The sequence below is a fragment of the Myxine glutinosa genome, chromosome 5 (assembly GCF_964187855.1).
Source record: "Myxine glutinosa chromosome 5, kmMyxGlut1.1, whole genome shotgun sequence".
NCBI classification, from domain to species: Eukaryota; Metazoa; Chordata; class Myxini; order Myxiniformes; family Myxinidae; genus Myxine; species Myxine glutinosa.
The window spans coordinates 139,776,983-139,798,130 of record NC_136265.1 but is presented as its reverse complement, the minus strand read 5'-3'; the positions used below and the strand labels follow the sequence as shown (position 1 = coordinate 139,798,130).

At 48.9% G+C, this 21,148-nt stretch overlaps 1 protein-coding gene across 1 annotated transcript in view; it reads right to left on the bottom strand.

The window, feature by feature from the left end:
• The window catches only part of LOC137426980 (hemicentin-2), an 86,561-nt gene extending 71,545 nt beyond the window's left edge, over positions 1-15,016 (bottom strand). Inside the window, exons 1-2 of the mRNA XM_078778792.1 lie at positions 14,990-15,016; positions 14,662-14,734 (exon numbers count right to left, since the gene is read on the bottom strand). Of these exons, the coding sequence (XP_078634918.1) occupies positions 14,662-14,710 (49 nt within the window). The 5' untranslated portion in view covers positions 14,711-14,734; positions 14,990-15,016. The remainder of the gene's footprint in view (positions 1-14,661; positions 14,735-14,989) is intronic.
• Positions 15,017-21,148: the final 6,132 nt, after the last annotated feature.

Here is a 21,148-nt window from a genome sequence, read left to right as displayed (position 1 = left end):
TCCTGTCCCCGAGCCAAGGTGCACCTTGTGCCATCGAACTACCTGTCCCTCCCTGCCATCAATCCCTGTGTAAGTCAGCCTTGTTCCGTTTGTCTGTGGTCTGTCCGGGATTAGATAAGATTGTATTTAAGTGCCCATCTCTTCTGTGTCTTTTACCTCACTCTGCCGTGTAATCTACCCCCTTTTCTCCACCACTGTAATTATACCCTCCTCCGGAGGTCTTGAGAACTGTACCCCTTGCGTCGTTTCATCTATCCCAGTCGTCGTGTCCTTTCCATCATTGATTTGGCATAGCGCGATTTGGTCAATGTCTGGGTGGAATCGGGGTTTAGTCGGGGAATAACTGTTCGGTCGCGGCAATACCACCGCTCGGTAAATAACATCTAAACCGCGTCCGTAACAATATATATATATATATATATATATATATAATTATATATATATATATATATATATATATATATATATATATATATATATATATATATATATATAATTATATATATATATATATATATATATATATAATATAATATATATACTAGCAGAAGTACCCGGCATTGCCGGGCGGGGGAGGAGGAGGGGAGGGGGAAGAGGAGGGGAGGGGAACGGGGGGGCGGGGGGAGGGGGAGGGGGAGGGGGAAGGGGGGGAGGAGGAGGGGAGGGGGAAGAGGAGGGGAGGGGAACAGGGGGGAGGGGGGAGGGGAAGGGGGGAGGGGAGGGTGTGGGGGTGCCGGGGGAAGAAGGGCCCCTCCCCCTCCCCCCTCCCCCTCCCCCCTTCCCCTCCCCCCTTCACCTCCCCCTCCCCCCCCATTCCCCTCCCCTCCTCTTCCCCCTCCCCTCCTCCTCCCCCTTAACACCAGGGGGGTTGACTCAGCCTGTCATCCTACCGAGGTCGGCAAATTGAGTACCAGTTCACTAGTAATTCCCTGTGTGCCGCAAGAGGCTCCTAACAGGGTTGGCGGCACGAACCCGGAAGTCGGAACTCATTGTCGTCAAATAAATGTAGCATGTATGTTTCACTCTCTGTCACATGCCGTTGGTGCCATGTCAATCGGATGAAGTTGAAAAATTAACATTACGAAGTTTCTCTGGGACGTACTGATTCCGAATAATGAAGTTGAAAAATTAACGTTCCGAAATACGCTAATTACGCTAACAGAAGCGCTGGCGCTGCGAAGCGCTAGAGGGAGCGCTGCGCTCCCTCCCTTCGATTCCCTCCCTCTTCTGCTAGCGTTTCTGCGCTAATACGCTAATTTTAAAACCCGAAGTTTTTTTAAAATTTAAGGTGTGCTGTAGTTGCACTGAGACGTACTGATTCCGAATATGCCTTTGGTTTTTCTCTGCGATGAGTAGTTCTCGAGTTATAAGAGGACAAACAAACATACTTTACTGCTTTATATATATAGAAGTTGGTACGATTCGGCCAAGGAATCCCAGAGATAATTGCAATTAAGTGAGCCGTGACGTCATGGAACGCGCCGCCGGTAATATATTATAATTATGGTAATCTATGCAGCACGACATGGTCATCACGGAAAACAAGGCGCCTTTGCCGGCGCAAAACGGCTCTCCCAGGGTCAAACTCGGTATCGTTGTGAGCGCACGGTTCAGCCCTTCAAGAAAAAGTTTATTTTGTAAAAATCGAACCACGCGTTAAAAAGATATGACTGGTTTTGTTTGCCGGCACGTCGGCGCTCAAATCGGCTCGCGATAAAATCCAACACGTCCTTTGTCGGGGTCGTCTGAACCAACCACGGGGCTAGAAGGCTGGGACTGGTCTCAAAAGTTAGGTCTCGATCATTTCTCGTAATGCTGGAAGCTGCACGTCTCTGTGATAATCTTGTGGACCATGACAAGAGATCGTGCGAGTCGCTCGCAACGGCTTCAAGCACTTCCGCATTCGACCATTTCATGAACGCCATACGCCCCGCCCATCAAAGCACGTACGTATTAAACGAACATACAGTGGCCCATGTGTCGTCATTTGCGCATGCGCCAAAGTCTTTGCAGGAACATGAAGCATCGGAACAGCGCATTTGCGCATGCGCAAGAGTGAGAACCGCCTGTGCACCATTATGCTAACAGAAGCGCTGGCGTTGCGAAGCGCTAGAGGGAGTGCTGCGCTCCCTCCCTTCGATTCCCTCCCTCTTCTGCTAGCGCTTCTGCGCTAATACGCTAATTTTAAAACCCGAAGTTTTTTTTAAATTTAAGGTGTGCTGTAGTTGTTCTGAGACGTACTGATTCCGAATATGGCTTTGGTTTTACTCTGCGATGAGTAGTTCTCGAGTTATAAGAGGACAAACAAACAAACATACTTTACTGCTTTATATACACAAAGAATTAAGTTAAGCACCCCCCCCCGTTTTTTGACAACCTCGCACATTACAAGTTTGTTGTCGTCATAACAGTGTAATATACCCATGTTATTGCTATATTTTCTGGAGAAGTGATATTATGGTCACATAAAAACATAACAATCATGCCGTTTTCAATATTTTATTCTGAATAATTTAAGGTGAAAATTTTTGGGAATTTTAGGCATATTTTCACCTCAATTTAAGTATGGAGCTATAGGTCCATCACGGACAGTGTGGATGACGTTTATGTTTTCTAACGTACAGTCATTGTTCTGAGAAGACCTCTAGCGATCTTTGCGTCAATGACGTGTGTAGGACCCACGTGATCGGATCACTGACTCAACCCTACGTCTCATAGACCCTGTAAGCCGTCGTATGCGTTGCTGTGGCAGGTTGTTCCATTCCCGATGTAATGCACGTTCGGGACATGTTGGGACGACAAATTGCGAAGATGGTCCCTCCAATAGCCAATCTGGATGAATTGGAACGTGCATTACATCGGGAATGGAACAACCTGCCACAGCAACGCATACGACGGCTTACAGGGTCTATGAGACGTAGGGTTGAGTCAGTGATCCGATCACGTGGGTCCTACACACGTTATTGACGCAAAGATCGCTAGAGGTCTTCTCAGAACAATGACTGTACGTTAGAAAACATAAACGTCATCCACACTGTCCGTGATGGACCTATAGCTCCATACTTAAATTGAGGTGAAAATATGCCTAAAATTCCCAAAAAATTTCACCTTCAATTATTCAGAATAAAATATTGAAAACGGCATGATTGTTATGTTTTTATGTGACCATAATATCACTTCTCCAGAAAATATAGCAATAACATGGGTATATTACACTGTTTTGACGACAACAAACTTGTAATGTGCGAGGTTGTAAAAAAACGGGGGGGGGTGCTTAACTTAATTCTTTGTGTATATATATAGATAATATAATATAATATATATATATAATATATATATAATATATATATATATATATAATATATATACAGTCACGTGAAAAAGTACGTACAGTCGTACACTCCATGTAAAGTTTTGACTTTTTCAACATATTTCAACATACAGCTATTTGATCTTCATTTCAACAATATTGATAGATAAAGGCGATATAATATAACAAATATCATGAAACATTTACATTTTGTAGTCCATTGTATAATTTAAATAAACATAAATGCAAATTTCGCATGTGGAAAAAGTAAGTACACCCCCACATTTATCACTACTTCAAATACCTAAAATTAGAATCAGGTGCACCAGCGCAGGTGCAAATGTTTAGAAGATCGTTAGAGAGGATCTTGGAGGAACCTGTCTTATTTAAACCTCAGACATTTAGTTTGGTTTGCTCTTTGTTGTTGAAGTGTGCGGCATCACCATGCCTAGATCAAAAGAGCTCTCTACGGCCTTCAGAAAGAAGGTTATAAATGCCTACGAGTCTGGAAAGGGATTTAAAAAGATCTCCAAACAATTTGAAATCAATCATTCGACTGTCTGAAAGATCATCTACAAGTGGAGAAGATTCCAAACAACTGCCAACTTGTTCAGGCCAGGCCGCCCCAGCAAGTTCAGCCCGAGAGCAGACAGTAAGATGCTGAAAGAAGTCTCTAAAAACCCCAGAATGTCATCACGGGACCTACAGGTAGCTCTTGCCACTGTTGAAAAGTGCACGAGCCTACCATTAGAAAGAGGCTGCACAAATTTGATCTACATGGGAGTTGTGCCAGGTGGAAACCTTTGCTGTCCAGAAAGAACATCAGGGCAAGACTAAAGTTTGCCAATGAACACCGAGGCAAAGACCAGCACTTCTGGAACAATGTGCTCTGGACAGATGAGTAAAGGGTAGAGCTATTTGGCCACAGTAACAGAAGACATGTTTGGCAAAAACCAAAGACAGCATTTGACCACAAGAACCTGATACCAACTGTAAAGCATGGTGGTGGAAATATTATGGTTTGGGGCAGCTTTGTTGCATCAGAGCCTGGGCAGCTCACCATCATAGAATCCACTATGAATTCTTCATTGTACCAGAGGGTGCTTGAGGATAATGTGAGGCCATCTGTCGGAAAGTTGAAGCTCATCCGAAGGTGGACCTTGCAACATGACAATGACCCTAAACATACCAGTAAATCCACCAAGGAATGGCTGAAAAGAAAGAAATGGAGGGTTCTGGAATGGCCAAGTCAAAGCCCAGATCTAAATCCCATCGAGATGTTGTGGGGGGATTTGAAATGAGCTGTGCATGCAAGAAACCCCTCAAACATCGCACAGCTGAAAGAATTCTGCATGGAGGAGTGGGCAAAAATTTCTCACAGTCGATGTCAGAGACTGGTAGACAGTTATAAGAAACGTGTACTTGAGGTTGTTTCTGCCAAAGGGGGCAATACCACCTATTAGAGCCAAGGGTGTACTTACTTTTTCACGTGACTGTATATGTCTCCATCACTTATGACGATAGCTGACACTGTAGCCATCTGTGTCGTCTCTCGTGCTGCTGAGCTGCCTTCTCAGCAACATCATCCTCTGCAATCAATGCACACTTTCTAACAGCTGCTCTCCAGTTTTGCCTTATTTGTGTCAAGTAATGCCAGTTCCCCCTTAATATTGAAGACTAGCCGAAACCCGTGGAACATCCACGGAAGGGAGGATGTGTTGTATGGATAGAGTGTACCATTATGGATGGCATAGGGGATTTGCTTGTCCGAGTAAAAGTTAGGAAGAAAGATGAGAATGAAGAGTGCATATATGAACAACGTATTTATTGCAATCTACTTAAATGACAATGCTATGATATACTTTTGAAAAATGAATGGATTCGTAATAGGAATCGGCATAGCACCACTCTGGGATTGTCCACTCAGTGGATGGCTTGCTGTCGCCTTCGACTGTCCAATCAGCGGACGGCTTGCTTCGCCTTCACCCAGCAGACGCCAATAACATGGCGTCGTATCGGCAGTTAATCGGATGCTTTTGGGCCCCAACGTCGGCTAATTCAGATTTTTCGAGTACGGCTGTACGTGATAAACAAAGAGCGCGGTTCGTAGATCGTAAATCCATTAGTGCCGTGGGCATCGGGTCACTGGGTGCGGCGTAAAAGGGATAACAAAGTCGAGTCTTTACGCTATTATTATATAGATCTTTAGGTCTTCCTTGATGACATCCTTCCAACGTTTACAGGTACTGTGAGTTCCAGTGGTTAGTTCACAAAAAGTACTTTCTTTGGGAGACAATGGTCTGTCATACGGCACACATGACACAGCCACTTCAGTCTTGATGACCTCACCTAGGCTAGGCCTTCCATATTGGCTATCTTTTGCCACCAGGGAATATGCATGATGTGGTGTAAGCATCTCTGGTGGAATTTCTCCAGCAGGTGTAGGTGTTTATTTAGGGTAGCCCAGGTCTCGCTACCATATAGCTGTATTGCCAAGATGACATGGCCGTATACAATCAGCTTGGTTTTGAGGGATAGATCTGAACGACACCACACTTGACTTTGGAGTGAGTAAAATGTGGATGTTTCACTGGCTCATCTCCTCTGGATTTCACCATCAAGGATTCCATCACTGGTGATCATGCTTCCCAAGTACACAAAATTGTCCGTTATTTTTTGTGTGGTGTCTCCAAGAATAATAGGTATCACCAGTAATGGGTATCACTATCACATGGGTATCACATTGATATCACAGTTGATTGTGATGGTTGGTGTTGTATCTCTGTTTTTTTTCTTTACAAATTGCCAGTCCCCACCTTGTGCAGGCATCATGCAGGGCATCAATAATTTTCTGTAGTTCCTCCACCTGATTACAGGCGAATGCAACATCATCTTCTTCAAGGAGTTCTTTGATGATATGTAACAGGGACTAGCTAGTCCTTAGCCTGCGCAAGTTAAACAGGTTTCCATCCAGCTTGTAGCGAATATCAAACCCGTAGTCTTCCAAACCCTCAAGTGCCATTCCAATCACGTAACTGAGTACGATTGTGAAGGAGGTGGGTTTTAGAATACAGCCTTGGCGGAAACCTGTCGTGATGTCAAACTTTGAGGTTGTTTCCCCATTGATAGATACTTTTACTTGCATACCTACATGGAAGCTGCAGATCAAATTGACGAGTTTTGATGGAACACCACTCTTTTCCAGCAATCTCCATGCAAGATCCCAGTCTACTGAGTCAAAGGCCTTAACTAGGTCAATGAAAACAATGTGCAAGTCCTGCCTTTGCTTCCTACATTTTTCTTGCAGTTGCCTCAAAACAACCATCATATCCAATGTCGACCGACCTAAGCGGAAGCTGCTTTTGGTCTCTGGGAGGAGTTGTTCTATTAGGAGCTTTAGGCAATTGAGTACCACTCTGCAAGAACCTTTCCAGAAACAGAGAGCAGGGCAATACCAATGTAGTTTCCACATGTAAAAGGACACTGTAGCGGCTGCCGCTGGGTTTTCACAATCGCCTTGCACCTATCAAGGACGCGGAGCGATCACCATGCCGGGCTCGTCCAGGACGCCCGGGCAGGCCCGCGCTCAACTTGCCAGGCCTCGGTCGGGACGCCCGGGCATGCCCGGGCATGCCCGGGCAGGCTCGCCCTCAACTTGCCAGGCCGCAGCCAGGACACTGGGCCACGCCCCCTGGCGCCGGGCCTGGGCAAACCCCCTGGGTTAATCGATATATATTGCTGCCCGATAAACGGGTTTTCAGAGTGCCTGAGTGTTTGATTTCATTAAAGCAACTCGGATGAATTCTAGCTTTTTGTCGCGTCCATTCTTCCGATCGACGTGGGAGCCCCAGCTCCTTCATTGGTGACCTATCGACATGGACACGGCAGTCGCCCTTAAACTGCCTACCTTCTGGGAGGCTCACGCGGCGGTTTGGTTCGCGCAGGCGGAGTCCCTGTTCGCCCTGCGAGGCGTCACGGCCGACGACACCCGCTTCCACCATGTGGTAGCTGCGCTCGGGTCGGCTACCGCGGCCCGCGCCCTGAGCCTCCTCGAAAGCCCGCCAGCCGCTGACAAATACGGCGCGATTAAGAAGCTGCTCCTCGATGCTTTCGCCCTCCCATCGGCGGAACGCGCACGGCGCCTGCTCGAACTGCCTGAGCTCGGCGACACGCGCCCTTCCGAGCGAATGGATTACATGCTTTCACTGCTCGGCGAGCACTCTCCGGCATTCCTGTTCCGGGAGCTGTTCCTCCGTCAGCTGCCTAACCCGGTACGCCTCGCCCTGGCAAGCACGACGATCACAGATCCCCGGGCCCTTGCCAGAGAAGCCGACAAGATCTCCGCCGCAGGACAGCGCATCGCAGCGGCGACATGGGACCCACCGCCATCCGACGCAACACCCATGGCGCCCGAGCACCCGGCACGGTCGACGGCCGAACTGCCGACGCAATTGGCGGCCGCTCTACCGAGCCGACCACCTCCAGCACGACGACCGAGGCCTCCACCTGACCAAGCGTGGTGTTACTATCATGCCAGGTTCGGACAGAAGGCCCGGACATGCCGACCCCCGTGCACCTTCGGCAGGCCGGGAAACGGCCGGGCCGGCGTTCATTACCAGCCATGAGCGCCGGCCACACGGGCAACTTACTGTTCATCACGGATAAAGCGTCCGGACGGCGCTTCCTGTGCGACACCGGCGCCCAACTGAGCGTCATACCCGCCTCTGACCAGGACAGGCAATCCGCGGTTTGCGGCCCCTCCTTGGTTGCGGCCAACGGATCGACTATCCGCACCTTCGGCCCGCGCAACGTCACCCTCTGCTTCGGCGGCCAACGCTTTGCTTGGACGTTTGTAACCGCCAACGTGCCCATGGCTCTGCTAGGCGCCGACTTCCTCTGCGCACACGGACTGCTGGTGGACGTCCAACGGCGTCGTTTAATCAACGCTGAAACCTTCAGCTCCCTGGTATGCACATTGAGCAGCTCCGCGCCGACCGAGCTGGCATGCACCGTCCCGGCGGCGAACGAGTTTGCTCGCCTGCTCACGGAGTTCCCGGCCCTCACGCGGCCGACGTTTTCGGCCGTCGCAGTACGGCATGGGATCGAGCACCACATACCAACCACGGGCCCGCCGGTCTACGCCAGGGCCCGCCGCCTCGACCCAGCCAAGCTCGCCGTAGCGAAGGCCGAATTCGACGCGTTGGAGCACCTCGGCATCGTGCGGCGCTCCGATAGCGCGTGGGCCTCGCCACTGCACATCGTGCCAAAGCCGGGGGGTGGATGGCGCCCGTGTGGCGACTACCGCCGTCTCAATGACGCTACCACCCCCGACAGGTACCCGATCCCGCATATCCAAGACTTCTCCGCCCGTCTGGCGGGACGGGTCATTTTTTCGAAAATTGATCTCATACGGGGATATCACCAGGTACCTGTCAGGGCGGCCGACGTCCCTAAAACGGCAGTCATCACGCCGTTCGGCTTATTCGAATTCTTGCGGATGCCGTTTGGTCTCAAGAACGCGGCTCAGGCGTTCCAGCGCTTGATGGACGGCGTGCTGCGTGACCTGCCGTTCCTTTTCGTTTACCTGGACGACATCCTCGTCGCCAGCACGTCCCGGGCCGAGCACCTCCTCCACCTCCGAACACTGTTCGGGCGCCTCAGCGAGCACGGCCTCATCGTCAACCCGGCCAAATGCCACTTCGGCACGACGGCCGTTGATTTTTTGGGCCACCACATCACCAAGAACGGGGCCGTGCCGCTGCCAACCAAGGTCGAGGCCATCACCACGTTCCCGCGTCCCCGCACCATAAAGGCCCTGCAGGAATTCCTGGGAATGGTGAATTTTTATCACCGCTTCGTGCCCCGCGCTGCTCAACTCATGCGGCCCCTCTACGAAGCCCTCCGGGGCAAGCCGGCCAAGCACGACATCGCCTGGTCCGCAGCAATGGATGCGGCCTTCCAACGCTCAAAGCGGGCCCTCGCCGACGCAACACTGCTCGCTCACCCGGTGCTCAACGCTCCCATTGCCCTCACCACGGATGCCTCCGACTACGCGGTGGGCGCCGTACATGAGCAATGGGTGAACGGGGTTTGGCAGCCACTCGCTTTTTTCAGCCGGCAGCTCCGGCCGAACGAGCTCAAATACAGCACGTTTGACCGGGAGCTCCTCGGTCTACACCTGGCCGTCCGCCATTTCCGCCACCTCCTGGAGGGCCGACCTTTCACGGCGTTCGTCGACCACAAGCCGTTGGTTTACGCCATGGCCAAGGTCACGGAGCCATGGTCAGCCCGCCAACAGCGCCACCTCTCCGCCGTGTCGGAGTTTACCACGGACATCCGGCACGTCGCCGGCAAAAACAACGCCATGGCCGACTGTCTTTCCCGGGCCAGCGCGAACGCGGTCCACCTGGGCGTGGATTTTGCGCTTATGGCGGCGGACCAAACCACCGACACCACGGTGCAAGCCCTCCGGGCGGCGGACACGGGCCTCCGCCTGGCCGACATCCCCTGCGCGGACACTGTCCTGCTCTGCGACGTCTCCCAAGGCCAGCCTCGCCCCATCGTGCCCGTCACCTGGCAACGCCGCATCTTCGCCTCCCTCCACGGCCTTTCCCACCCGGGCCGGAAAGCTTCCCAGAAGCTGGTGTCGGCGCGTTTCGTCTGGCACGGCCTTCGTCGGGACGTCCGCGATTGGACCAGCACCTGCACGGCCTGCCAACGGGCCAAGGTCCACCGACACACCCAGGCCCCGCTGGCACCTTTCACCGTGCCCGAACGACGTTTCGACCACGTCAACGTGGATCTGGTGGGCCCCCTCCCCCCGTCACGGGGGTTCACACACCTGCTCACCATGGTGGACAGGACCACCAGGTGGCCGGAGGCCGTTCCCCTCGTCTCCACCACCACCGCCGACGTGGCGCAGGCTTTCATCGCCACCTGGGTCGCCCGCTTCGGCGCACCGGCGGACATCTCGTCAGACCGCGGACCACAGTTCACCTCCGAGCTGTGGGGCGCGGTCGCCCGCAACCTGGGGGTCAAGCTCCACCGTACTACGGCCTACCACCCCCAAGCAAACGGGTTGTGCGAGCGATTCCACCGCTCCATGAAGGCCGCGCTCATGGCCGGCCTTCAAGACGGCGGTTGGGCCGACCGGCTGCCGTGGGTCCTTTTGGGCCTTCGCACGGCCCCCAAGGAGGACCTCCAGGCATCCACCGCCGAGCTTGTCTATGGCCAGGTGCTACGCGTCCCGGGCGAATTCGTGCCCGACGCTACCAGTCCCTGGTCCGCAGCTCACCAGCGCTCGGACCTCCAGGAGGCCGCCCGACGGTTTGCCCCCGTGCCAACATCCCACCACGGTGACCCCCAGTCCTACGTCCCCCCAGCACTCCGCACAGCGGAGTATGTTTTTGTGCGTCACGACGCACATCGGTGGCCACTCCAGCCGCCGTACGACGGGCCCTTCCGGGTGCTGCGACGGGATGACAAGTCGTTCGTCATCGACATCGGCGGCAGGTCGGACCGGATTGCAGTGGACCGCCTCAAGCCGGCGCACGTGGACGTCGACCACCCACCACGGGTGGCCCTTCCGCCGCGGCGAGGCCGCCCCCCGTCCACGGTGCCCCCCACTCGACCGCCCACCACCTCACCGGACCCCCTCCCACGACCCGCCAGGGGTCGCTTCGGCCGGGTCATCAGGACCCCCCTCAAATTGACCCTGCCGGTGCAAGTCGATTCTGGGGGGACGTGTGTAGCGGCTGCCGCTGGGTTTTCACAATCGCCTTGCACCTATCAAGGACGCGGAGCGATCACCATGCCGGGCTCGTCCAGGACGCCCGGGCAGGCTCACCCTCAACTTGCCAGGCCGCAGCCAGGACGCTGGGCCACGCCCCCTGGCGCCGGGCCTGGGCAAACCCCCTGGGTTAATCGATATATATTGCTGCCCGATAAACGGGTTTTCAGAGTGCCTGAGTGTTTGATTTCATTAAAGCAACTCGGATGAATTCTAGCTTTTTGTCGCGTCCATTCTTCCGATCGACGTGGGAGCCCCAGCTCCTTCAACACTTCTTTTAATACAAGGCAGTGATGATGCCATCTTTCCATTCCTGAGGAACTCATTCACTTTGCCCGGTACACGGAATGAGCTGATGGAGACTCCTGAATAGAGCAGGTCCACCTTTCTTCAGGACCTCAGGTGGAATGCCATCTGCTCCTGGCACTTTCCCATTGGCCATCTGCTTTATGGCTTTGACCACCCCCATCTACATCTGGATCTACTGCCAGTTCATAGAGGATGGGTCTCTGTGGAACCCAATTGATGACTGAACTGTCAAAATGTCTGTGTTGATAAATATGTTCTTCCCAGCAGTTGAGAATGTCTTCTCATTGGGTCAGGCGGTCACCAGTGGTATAGTTTATGGGTTGGAGCCCAAGAGGTTTCCTCTTTGATTGGAACGTAATGGCTTCAAAGAACTTTTGATAGTCATTGTTCTCTGCAAACTCATCAATTATTTTGGCCTTGTTTATCCACCACTGATTATGCATTCTGCCTAGCTCCCGCTGGCAATGGATTCTTTTTTTTTTTTGGTGTTTCTGAGGCCAAAACCGCTGCAAAGGCCTCCCTTTCCTGTCCAGGAGACTCGTGATGGCTTCATCATTTGAGTCAAACCAATCCTTATGCTGGCATGTTTGGGTTCCCAACACTGATATAGCTGTGCATATATAATGGTTTTAAGGGATTCCCATTGTTCAGCATAATTATCAGTCAAGTTTATTGGTAGAGCCTCACTTAGAGTTGAAGAAAGTTCTTGCTGCTTGGCTGATGATTGCAGTAGAGCTGCATTCAGATGTGGGTTGCATGGTTTCAGATGCCACCTGGTGGAGCAATGGAGCCTGGATCTTGCACACACAAGCTTGTGGTTTATCCAACGGTCAGCACTTCTACGGACACGGTAATCATAGACATCGGTCACATAATGTCTCCCTACGATGATGTAATCAATCATGTGCCCTACTTTTGATCTTGGCTGGTACCAGGTGGTCTTATGTATGTCTGCATTGGTGAACATGGTACTTGCGATGGAGAGAGCAAAGCGAGAGCACAGATCCAGTAGCATAATCCCTATGGAGTTGCAAGAACCGATGCCATGGTGGCCTATCACTTCACCCCATGTACCTGCATCTTTGAAGGTCTCCTAACAGAAAAGTCTATCTTTAACTGCTACTTCCCTGAGCACTTCTGAGAGCTGGTCGTAGACAAGGGTTTTCTCCTCCAAGAGGTGCTAAAGGTTTAAGCATAAGCACTTATTACTGTGATGTAACAGTTCTTTTTTATACAGTCGAACATGCATTATTTGGGAACTGTCACCTTCCCAGCTCACAACAGCTTTTTTTTTTTTTCTTTCTTTTTGTATACAGAGTCAAGGCTCGTGAAAGAGCTAACATTTATCAAACAAACAAACAAGCAAACAAAGTATATAAAAAGGGGAGCGGTCGACAAGATGAGGAGAGAAGGGGAGGAAGCACACAAACACAACATTTGAGAGCAGGGACATCGGGAGATGTGTGGGAGGGAGAGGGCCTGGGGGGGGGGGGGGGGCAGGATAGGTATAAAACGCAAGGACACCAAGGACTTCCAGGAAAGAAGTCGACACCTCAAAAAGTGAATTTGGGGTGAAATTAGCGGGGGTAGAAAAGATCAAGGTTTTGGATTGGGGAAGATAAGAGATGGTGGTGAACAGCCGTTTTAAAGACCTGGAGGGAGGAGTGGGATTGAAGAGAGTGAGGGAGTTTGTTCCAGAGGCGGGAGAAAAGAGGAATGAAGGAGTGAAGGTGAGCAGAGAGTCTTGATTTTGGCAGTTTAACCATAAGAGGGTTGCAGGTAGATCTTGTGCGACCTGTAGGAATATTTGGGGGACAGAGCCCAGAGAGAGCTGGGGGAGCAAGGCCGGAGAGGAGTCGGTAGAAGACGGAAAGGCCACCAACCTGCCTGCGGTGAGTAAGTGAAAGGCCCTCGGAGATAGCGTCATCGCGGGAGATTCCAATGATTCTGAATGCTTTGGTTTCAACAGCATGAAGACGAGCTAGGTGTGAGGCAGGAGCACCAGCCCAGAGGGGAGAGCAGTATTCCATTGAGCTGCGGATGAAAGTGCTGCGAAAGTCACTATCACTTTACACTTCACGATAGGCTTTTCGCCTATCCATTTTTATGGCAACAGCTATCCCTTGCCGTCTTCTCTCACCCCGTCTCACCCCGATTTAGCCGTTTTTGCGGTACCTGGGAATGGACAGACGGGCATTTGGTGAATTATAGTAAGATGCACGTACATCGTGTATTTCTGCAATTAGCTGCGACAGAAGCTATGGTACTAGCATTCTCAGTGATACATAGTTTTATTCCTTTTGTCATGTTTTTTTTTTTTGTAGTAATGCTTGTACATGTGTTGTACTGCCTTTAAATTTTGTTACGATTATAAATTTTAAGTTTGTCACCTTACCTCAAGTTTGATTCAATGTGGGTCGGATAGGTTAATACAAAATAGAGCTACAGTGTCTGATATTAGTCAGCAAGTAATGGAGTTTATACTTTGTACCATGATCTGATGCAGTTGCTTTGTTAAATTATTGTTTTCAATGCTTTATTGCCTCCTGAAAGATCAGGTAATTACACAAGTAAATATCCCTTGCAAGCATTCATGATCATCCCTCTGATCATAATCATGTACACTTGTAAATAAACTTCTTAAAATTTCACATGTGAAACGGGAGAAAACCCTTCGATTAGTAAATTATATTCTTCGTATAATCATTTCAAGACGGTGTAATGCTGGGAAATATCTCCACTACATGTATGTTGTAGGTTATTAATTAAACATTAACTTTAATAGAGCAGATTACCCCAGTACGTCAGTGATGACATCTTCAGAAACACCACTAGATTGGCTTTTGAATATAAAAATTGGACAAGGAAAAAAATTGTTGGGGATTAGTGTTCTATTTCCTCACTGCTTAACCTGAAATCATGACTATCAAAGCATCCCTCGGATAGGATGCAATATGTCTTCTTAGAATCTTAGATCATAACAATATGCTTGCGATAATATATTTGAGGTTTCATACTCAGTTTGTACTTCGTTTGAGCAGTCATTCTTTGAAAAGTCATTCCTAATTGTACATGTCCTTTATGGGACACAAGAGGGCGAAAAACAAAAATTATGAAATTTAAAATTATAAATAGGAGTAAATGAAGAACATTGTATTCTACCAGTGGATGAGACGAAGGTGGAATTCATCATTTGGGAACAGCTTGAAAAACCATTTCTTTTTTAAGAGAAAGACAGATAGCAATAACTTACCGGATAAAACAATTCCAGAGAGGATAATGAAGGAAGAGTAGACGAGCATGATGTCGAAGTCGTGAAGCAAATTCTGTAGTTGTGGATGAGACTAAAGTGGATCTCGGTGTCTGAAGCATTTAACCCCCGACAACAACAACACACATTAACTCCCAACATTGCAATGTGCAGCTACTTCAACCATACTCAGCAATTTTGTACCCAAATGTAAACACAGAACATCTTGCTTCTTCTTTTTCAGACTTTTACTTTATAAATGTGACGATGACATGATGAAGTTTAAACGAAATATCAGGCAATCACTCACGTACCTGAAACACGTACGTACCTTTAATGAAGTATTAATAAAGTTTTCTCTTTCTGAAGTCTCTTCGTAGCCACTCTTTACCCCCTCGGTTGTTTCATCTTTTCGGGGAGTATCAATGACATAAAAAGGAAAATCCCCCACTTCCTTATCTCACTCACTCAGTTGCTCTGATGTTTTGCAGATTTCAAAATATTTGTCACACACATCTGTTTTTTGCACGAGTTTGTTGTTTTGCTTTTACTGTGTGCATTGCGCCTTTCCTGTATCCTTCAATGTGTTTGGAACAGCTGGAGACCTGAGGCCTAGCCCAGTTGGTGGTTCTTCTTCCATCTCTAAATGACTTTACATTCCTGTACTTTTATGCACCCCTCTCAATTCGGATGCACTCTTTAACAGAGCATTGGTGCTGTTTATTGGCAAGAGTGTGCTGTCTTTCCCTCGCGGTCCCCCTGTGCTGTCTTTCCCTCGTGGTCCCCCTGTGCTGTCTTTCCCTCGTGGTCCCCCTGTGCTGTCTTTCCCTCGCGGTCCCCCTGTGCTGTCTTTCCCTCGCGGTCCCCCTGTACTGTCTTTCCCTCGCGGTTGTCAGCTCTTTCACGAGCCTCGATTCAGTATAAAAAAAGAAAAGAAAAAAAAAAGAAGGTTATACTGGGTGGTTTGCCATTGCCATCCCAGCAGTAGTTTGGATGGGGATTTGTAATTTGGCCATGGTTCCAGTGAAAACTTGCCTACTCTTCACAAAGGACACTGGAATCTTTTGACGTCCACCAACTAATGCCGGTAGATGGGACGCACCAGGATGACAGTTTATAGTTGGGTCGGGATTCAAACCCAAGCTTGATAGCTTGGAGGCGAGTGTGCGTTCCTCTATGTCTCGGCCATCCTCCCAGCCCTCCAGCTCAATTCTTGTTGATACATTCATAATAATCTTTTTCACTCCATTGGTTGTTTCACTCATTTCATCAGAATATGAAGAACCACCTGATGAGATTTATTCCTGACATTGGTGAATTTCGACTTTTCTCCTTTGCAATCTTAACAAAAATTGGATATGTTTACATTTTATTGTGAAACGAAGATGGTGTTCTACAAAGTAACTGCAATAAGGTTTTCTTCAACTCACTGACGTCAGATGGGACCCTCAGAGATTTCAACATTCTTCTGAATTTCATATTCACATGTGTTTCTGTGCTGTTTTAAATATCTACCTTGTGGTTTTCACCAAAAAGTCTCTACCAAACAAATCTCAGGTTTTTCATGTTGTACTGTAACATATGACAGGTCTAGCAAGACCAGATTAACAACCTGTCCTTGTAGACGCATGATTACCTCTCATTGGACAGATAATATTTTGTTTCTAACATTCAATTATTTTTTTTGTATACAAAGGTGAGGCTCATGGGAGATCTAGAACAGGAAATAGAGTAGAATAGCTAGAACACAGATGAAGTGATGAAACAAACCAACAATGGGGCATTTGCCACGGGTTAGAGGGAAAACCTTTAACTCCGCTTTTCGCTTTACGTGTGGGTTAACAATTTTTTTATTAAATATTAAAATATATAAATATGTTATAAAAAATTCATCTAATACATTTTTTAATGAAATATATATTTTTCTGCCACTAAATTTTTATAAAAGAAATAAATTGTACAAATTTTGTTTAATTAAGGAAACTGGCATGTGCTGCGCATGCTGCACAACGTTTGTAAATTTATTTATTATTTTTCATTTAAAAAATGTTTCTTTTGCATGAAATGTTTTTTGAATGATTAAAAAGAAATACAAATGTTTTCCATTAATTAAAAAAAATCAGAATTCATTTAATTGTTTTCATTCTGAGAGAATAAACATTGTCCTTTGTCGTTCATTCTACGATTGTTGGAACCCTTTGTTAAGCTCGCCCTCCTGAATGGAGAGACAGTTGTATAATCAGTCTTTGTCAGTGTGTGTTTCTCCTTGTGTGTATGTGAGTTCACACGCAGATCTACTTTAATATAGATCATTCATTCCTAAATATACCACAATCATTATTCACATTGGTGGCTCCACCATTCTTCTGAGCAATTATGGCTCATTTATTTTGGCCATTTTCGAACAAACTTGCCATGCAAGCTTAGAAACCGTGGGGGTCTCTTAAGGAGGGCCACCACCACAACCCTCTGAGGGTGCTCATAACAAATAAGGTTCAACATTTCATTGATAAGTCACGAGGATGAAATATGCAGCTGTAGAAACGGTCTCCAAGCAGTGAGGAGGTGAAACAACGTTAAAATGGATGAGATAGAAATGGAATATCAACAGACGAAAGCCCGGTAATTCTGTGATGGAACAAAGCTGTAGAAAAGGAACTATTTATACCCTATTTTGTGACCTTGATTGAGAATAGCAATACCAGAGAAAAATTCATCAATCTTTGTATAATCTCTCTCTCCCTTTCTACCTCATCCATATCTATTGCACAGCTTACAGGACGTTTGCTTGTGTAAATCATACATCTTATGTTGACCACTGCTTAAGGGTTTGTATATAAAACTAGCAAAAGTAGCTGTCACTTCACTGATGGCTTTAATCAAAAGACAGAGACATTGGCGCTTGTTGTTGTTAGGTCAGAGAGAAACAATTCGGCCATAGCCACATAGCCTATTGTTACCCCCCACATAAAGTTGTGTTTCTACCCCGAGTTTGGGGTTTTTAACTTAAAAGATGTGGCAGTGCATAGGAACCCTGGCGGGTGCGGTGCTCCGACCGTGGGCGGTTGGGCCATCGTGCATGGGACCGCAAGGCCTCGCGCAGAGATGGCGCCTTGAACCTTGGCCCAAGCATGCCTCCTCCCCTGGATCGAAAATGCCAGACGGACCCAACCTACAGGTGACCAACCACCCGCATGCATCGCTCGGCTTTTTGAAGCCGAGCTGTAAAAATGTACTTCCGCACCGAGAGGCTCAAGTGGAGTGGATGGATAGCGATAGTGTTGGTGAATGGTACCCGGCGTGGGGGAGTGGTGCTTTCCCCATTCCTCACTTTGGGGCTCATGAGCATTAGATTATGTGGATGGCAGTGAAAGCTAGCTGAGGGCGGGCTAGGTTAATTGCTAGGGATTTAGAAAATAGATGACAGTATAGGGACAAGATTTAAGTAGTGACTTTTGTACAGGCAGAGGGGATTTAGAGAGATTAGAAGGTTGTTAATGACGAGGGAAGTGCTTAGTGTAAGGGAAGATGGGGAAGCACGAGTTTTCAGGGAAGTAGTCAGCTAGAGGATGCTGTGTGTGTGACGAATTGTGTATGGAGACAAATGGAATTGTGTTTGAGGGGTGTGAATTGACTTGCATGGTGTGCAAGTGGGGAACAGGTGTGTGAGCACAAGAGGTGTGCAAGAGAACTTGGTGTGTGTGAGAATATTTGGTGTGGAATGCTTGGTGGGAGATAGAAGGTGTGGAATGCATGGTGCGAAGGAGTGAATGGGGGGGAGATGGACCCCTTCACGAATACCTGGGGCGGGTAGTTTAAAGCCAGGTAGAGGGCTTAGGTTAATTGTTTGGATATTGACACCTGTGGTGCGGGAAGTAGCAAGAAGTGCTTGGTTGGGTGCATGAGTCTATGAAATGGCTGGGCGTGTGGGCTTTGTTGGCGCGTATGGTTATTGGAGCACTCCGCCACTGGTAGTCTGTCGGCCAGGTGAGGCCGCAGGTAGGCTCCAGGAGCCAGGTTAGAGTTATGAGTAGTGTTCAGTGGGGCCCAAGGATCCTAGGAAAGGACCTCGGTAGCCCAATGCCAGAGAGGGCATCAGGGGGTGAGAGAGCCAGGTGGGGCCTTCCCCAATTTAGGTAGTCGCAAGGAGCAAGGTAAGCTCGGGTGGCGACTTCAGTGGCGGAGGTGCTCAGGTAGTTGGACCTGCTAGTGGAGCCACATGACCCAGCCCCGAAAAGCCAGGTTAGAGTTATGAGTAGTGTTCAGTGGGGCCCGAGGATCCTAGGAAAGGACCTCGGTAGCCCAATGCCAGAGAGGGCATCAGGGGGTGAGAGAGGCAGGTGGGGCCTTCCCCAATTTAGGTAGTCGCAAGGAGCAAGGTAAGCTCGGGTGGCGACTTCAGTGGCGGAGGTGCTCAGGTAGTTGGACCTGCTAGTGGAGCCACACGACCCAGCCCCGAAATTGTGCAAAGGCACAGTGTGAAAAATTGGGGAGTGAGACTCAAATTTGGAAGGCACCAGGTGGTCAATGGGAATCAGGTTTTTAGAACCACATAGTTTAAAGAGGCCAATTGGCAGGGTATGACCCCGGGTAGTGTAAAGGAGTTAATGTCAGTAGAGTAGTTAGGATTTGAGGAAGTCCCTTCACGCCATCCACATCCATTCACCAAGGTGACAAAGCTCCGCACCAGCACCAAGTGATTGATTTGAGTAAGTGAGACGCATCTCGACATGATGAGACAATGTGTTGTTCCATCTCTTCCTTCCTGGGAGGGATTGGAAGACGAATTTGGAACTAGAGGGGGATATGGGAGACAGGACGTAGTGGCGAATTTGTAAATACAGGGAAGGGCAAGGGTAGTGTAAGCTGACGTTTGGGGGCACGGACGGTTAGGGACGAGCTTGCTCTGCTCGCTCTCCCGCGCCCCTCATGCTGCATTACCTTGTTTTGATGTGTACCTTTGCGCCCTTTCTGCTTTGCTGACTGTGCTTTGTCTCTCCTCCCCACCCATGGACCCACTTTGGAGGAGGAGGAGTTGTGCAGCAACATCGAACTGTGCAGCACCCCCGGCTGCACTTTGCTACACCTGTGCAGCTGAACTGCGTGGCACTTTGCTGCCGTATTCTTGGTTATAACTTTGCTGCCCATGTGCAGCACTTGTTGCCATAGACACTTTGCTGCACATCATCACATTACACATTATGGACCACACGTTTGGTGGCTTTACACTTTGCTGCAAACTTACCTTGCATTTTCAGACCACGTATTTTGAGTGGCGGCAATGTCACGCAGTTGGACCACATAAGGTTGGCCCTGCTTGGCCAGGAATTAATAAAACGAACACTGGTTTTTGTACATTTTATTCTTGGTGTGCCAGAAAAGAAGAACTATAAGCTTTATTGCATACAGAAGATGCGACATGCAGGAAGCAAGAAGATGCAGGAAGACAGAAGATGCCAGACACCAGCAGCAAATGTGAACTTTGTGAAATGTGTTTTGTGTATTGGTGCTGTGATGTGCTTTCCCTCCCCTCCAATCTTCTTTCCACAAAGAACAGGTCCTGGGTTATAGAACTGTAAATATGTAGGTTTTGTGCTTGTAAATAATAGATGCTGCCCACCGGCTTTATGTGTAGTTTGAAGATAATTCCGCAATTCGGTTAGCTGTGGGCGTGGGTCTGTTAGAGTTAGTTACACAACGCAGTAGGTGGGACATATTTAGTGTTGTAAAACTGTCGCATACACGGGTTAGAGTAAATGTTAGGGGGAACCACATCTAAGTGTCACATGTAATTGTAAGTTTAGTCCCAACTCTTGCTCAAAACCGGTCGTTCCCACTTGTGTAGGTTCGACTCGGGGATGAGTCTGATGAGGGAGGGGGGCAGTGCTACGGTTTTGAGATGTGTACAGTGAGCTCAATAAAGGTTAAAGGTTGTCCCCCATAGATAGTCACGCAAGCAACATGTAGCCTCATTTGTAGTATAGTTATTTCTTAGTATGTGTGAGAGTAGGTCCTTTCCAGTGTTAATTCTGCATTGTGTAAAGCCAGGAAAATAGGCCCGACTGCCACCGATCACCCTACGTCCGTAACCTCAATACAGTTTGTTAACGTTAGTTCATTTTGGGCGAGTTAACACGAGGGCGGCGGAGGAGGGTCGAGGCGGGGCGGCAGAGGCGATGACGGTAAGCATGAGCCGCCAATCAGGGCTCAGAGGTGGTGGCGTCAGAGGGCGTGGTGAGAAGAGTTTGGTGAGTTCCAGAAGGTTCGCGGGGCTTGCCGATATAACCCACTGCACAAAGCCCTCGACAGGACTGCAGCAGAGAGATAAAGGACTGAAGCGGAGGACTTACTGCGAGAGAGAAAGGAACAAAGGGCTCGCAGGGGAGAGGAATAGCGAAAGGACTCGTGTTGAACTTACAACCGGAATGCGCGGTGTTTGATGAGCTTGATGCGCCTTGCCGCACTTGCCTAAGAACGGCTGAGTAACTGC